The 3,396-nt window shown below is 33.1% G+C and overlaps 1 protein-coding gene across 2 annotated transcripts in view; it reads left to right on the top strand.

Annotated features, from left to right (window-relative positions):
• LOC117411583 (CD2-associated protein-like) overlaps positions 1–2,914 on the top strand; it is a 68,876-nt gene extending 65,962 nt beyond the window's left edge. For both annotated transcript variants that reach the window (XM_059025780.1, XM_034019236.3), the window contains exon 19: positions 465–2,914. In XM_059025780.1, coding sequence (XP_058881763.1) covers positions 465–506 — 42 coding nt within the window. In that variant the 3' untranslated portion in view covers positions 507–2,914. The remainder of the gene's footprint in view (positions 1–464) is intronic.
• The last annotated feature ends 482 nt before the right edge of the window (positions 2,915–3,396 follow it).

The raw sequence follows: 3,396 nt of genomic DNA, 5'->3' as shown, positions 1-3,396 counted from the left end.
TGAAAAAAATGCGGTCGGCTGACGTCACACGCTTCGGAGGACAGCGTGTGCTCATCTTCGCCACTTCTGAGTTAGCACCGGGGTGGTAACGGTGAGCTGAGCTAAACAAAAATAATTGGACACTATTAAATTGGGACGAAAACTACAAAAAAAAAATAACTGGCGACTACTAAATAAAAATTTTAAAAAAAGCTTATTATTCTATCATTAGATTTGACATAGTCATTGCAAAAAAATCTGTTTCCATGGGAAAACATTCATTGGACAAATGAGGTAACCACGCACAAATCACGAATCTAAATGAAAGCATCAATCGAAAGCCAGTAATCGTTTTCTCAATTGGTACTGAACCATAGGACCTCCAGTACTAGTAATAGATAGGCAATATGACCAATTTGTCTGGCATGGTCACACCGTAATTTAACCACAAGGTTTTACAGCAATCTTCTGTTCTTTTTTCACAGATGGAGATAGAAAAATTGAAGACGACAGTCCACCTCACATGAGGGTCGACATTATCAGCAATAAGAAGAAAGCTCCAACGACAACTGGAAAGAAAATATTGTATGCCTAAAACTTTTTTTAAATAATCATTGCTCTGTTCCACATATGGAAGAAAATTGCCATGTATTGCACATAATAAGGTCTTTTTAGTTTAGAGTTGTAATTGAATACAGATGTAAAACAAAACAAAAAAAGTTTGTTTTTGTTTTTTGCCAACACAAATAATTGAGGCCTTATTTACTACTGTGCTGGACTTGCAGACTGCATTCATTGAATGTCTAAGGTTTGCTTTCAATACTACTGAATCTGTATAAAGGGATAGGGGGTTCAAACTAGATTTTTTATTAAATGCTGGTAGTTGATTTTAAACATGAGTATATAATTACAGTTATATTGGTATCTATAAATATTGTTACATAAAATGATATAGCCTAGTAGCAGGAATGCATTGGTTACTCCTTCTAAAGGAAGAATATAACTTTGTTTATTTCGTTTTTCAACATTCCTTTCCAGGATAACACTATCGTGCCTGTAGAAATACTTCAGTGCAAGTGTTAACATAGAAATATTTTATGTCCAAAAACTAAGAGTGAAGACTTGATGATAATTCAGAAGTCTCAACTTTTTTCAAGCTGTGGGAAATACGTAATGCAAAAGTTTGTCTATTCATAGTCAGGGACTACTCTAGCAAGCACCCAGAAAAAAGGACCATTTTAAGTAACTCCAGCTTCAGATAAGGGATACATTAGGAGGACAAGAATTATCGATGTTTGAGTAGACAGACATTTTCTGTTAGAACCAAACCTTTGGTGTCAGTCCACATTCACCGAATATAAGATTTTGATACACTTTACTGGAAGAGAAACCTATTTTTAAAAACTGTCTTAAAATCTGGAAATCTTTTTGTTGTACAGTTTTCAAAAGCCGCTGTCTGTTGTCAAAGCATAAGGTATAACAGGGCAAAAGTAAGTTTAGGAATGAAGTTGAAATAGTAGACAAAAAGTCAAATCTGGACCATCCGTCATGGCATAACACATTTTACAATTTCATTTGAAATCCGATGTGGTAAATCCTTATCATATCCCCAAAGGTAGACTGACAATCTACTATAAAGTAGATTCAAATAATATGCTGGTGTTTCTGGTCCCATTTTACCTCACTCCACCACTAATTGTGGACCTACTATACCAGTCTATAACTCATATTGCACTCTGCAGACATGCAGAGCAAGGTGTTTTCTGAAATAAATCTAATCCTGCATCAGGTGCAGGTATGTTTCTGCAGCTGTTCCTTTTGTGCAGCATGTGTGATGACCTTTTTATGTTCTAACAGTAGTTCTCGATCTTCTATATTTTATAAAGGAGGAACAGTGACCACTGCAACAGTAAAACTCTGCTTTTAATAAGTGGGTTTCTCTAGTTATTATAGTGACAATCCTTAGTAATGATTCAAAAGCCTTTACAATGTTATATAAAAACTGCCTTCTTATTTCCATAGCAATAAAATGAGTGAGTACAAGGACTTAATGAATTAAAAGAAAATCTTGTTATATATATATATATATATATATATATATATATATATATATATATATATATATATATATATATATATATATATGTATAAAGTATATAAAGTATATATGTTGCTGCTATGATCATTTTTAAGCCATGATACTGTGTCACCCAGGTAACAAAAATACATTTGTGCATTTCTTTGTTTTAACGATTATGTTGTAAAAAGGGACTATGGACTGAAAACATTCCGTTTTATATAAATAACTAATGACCAAACACATTTAAAGTCTATTCCCAATTACTGTGTTTCCAAGTGCTGTACAATTGCATGAATAATTGAAAAATTGTTTTCAAAAACAAATAAATATCCAATGTATGTATGTATTCTCTTCTGAATTCTGAATATTATAATTTGCTTTTTTCTTTTCCTGAGATTATGTTGTAAAGTTTGTTACTTGTAAAGATTTAACAGTGTCCCACTGTATACTGTGTTGTCTATTCCTCAACTGTGGAGCCCATCAGCCAATGTGTATCACAGAACGATGTTTCTTTCAGTACTGTCATGCAAGAAATGTTTGAGGGAAGGGGCTGGATGAGGTGTATAATTCATACATCCTATACAGATGACACATGTGTTTTACAGAATGAACAATAAGTCACAGGATTGAGGCATTATATGGGGAACAAATCACACCAAAATATACAGTACATTACAATAAGCTATAATACCTACAGTGCACAGGGGTGAACATGTGGCAACGATCCACAGTGAGTTGGCAGGGGGCACACAAAACATATTCTCCTTATTGGTTTGGCTTCATGGCTACAGAGTGAAATACATGCATTTTACACTTTTAATAAATTGTTAATGTATATGCATTTATATAGACAAACTTCACTATTGTATTGAATTATTTAACTTTTCCTTGTGCACTGAAGCAGTCTTTTTTCATCAGTCATATCTTCATTATTTTATTTATATATTTTTTTTGGGACAATTTTTTAATATAGAGGTTTGTTTTTTAAAACATGTTGGACCCATTCAAATAAGTGGAATAAAATGAAAATACATTCCACTGTTTATTTTACAGTTCACTAGAAGTGCAGATCGGACTTTAATTATCAGTGCTAATAAGGGTAGGTCATCGTGGGGAAATTGAAGAAAATGTATAATTGGTTCATCAAACGGGAAACAAGCGTGCAAGAGTAGATTATCTTTTTTTTCCATTTTTTTTTTTGTTGTCATATTGTGGCAAAGTGGTTTGCAGTGCTCAAGACAATGACAAACAACAAAAGTACTGGTGAAATGGTGGTTTATTTATAATTCCAATGTCACTTGACAACAGTAAAGTAATGGAGGAAAACAATGTGTATT

This window comes from Acipenser ruthenus, chromosome 6 (assembly GCF_902713425.1).
Source record: "Acipenser ruthenus chromosome 6, fAciRut3.2 maternal haplotype, whole genome shotgun sequence".
Classification (NCBI taxonomy): domain Eukaryota; kingdom Metazoa; phylum Chordata; class Actinopteri; order Acipenseriformes; family Acipenseridae; genus Acipenser; species Acipenser ruthenus.
This window is presented reverse-complemented; position numbering and strand designations above follow the sequence as displayed.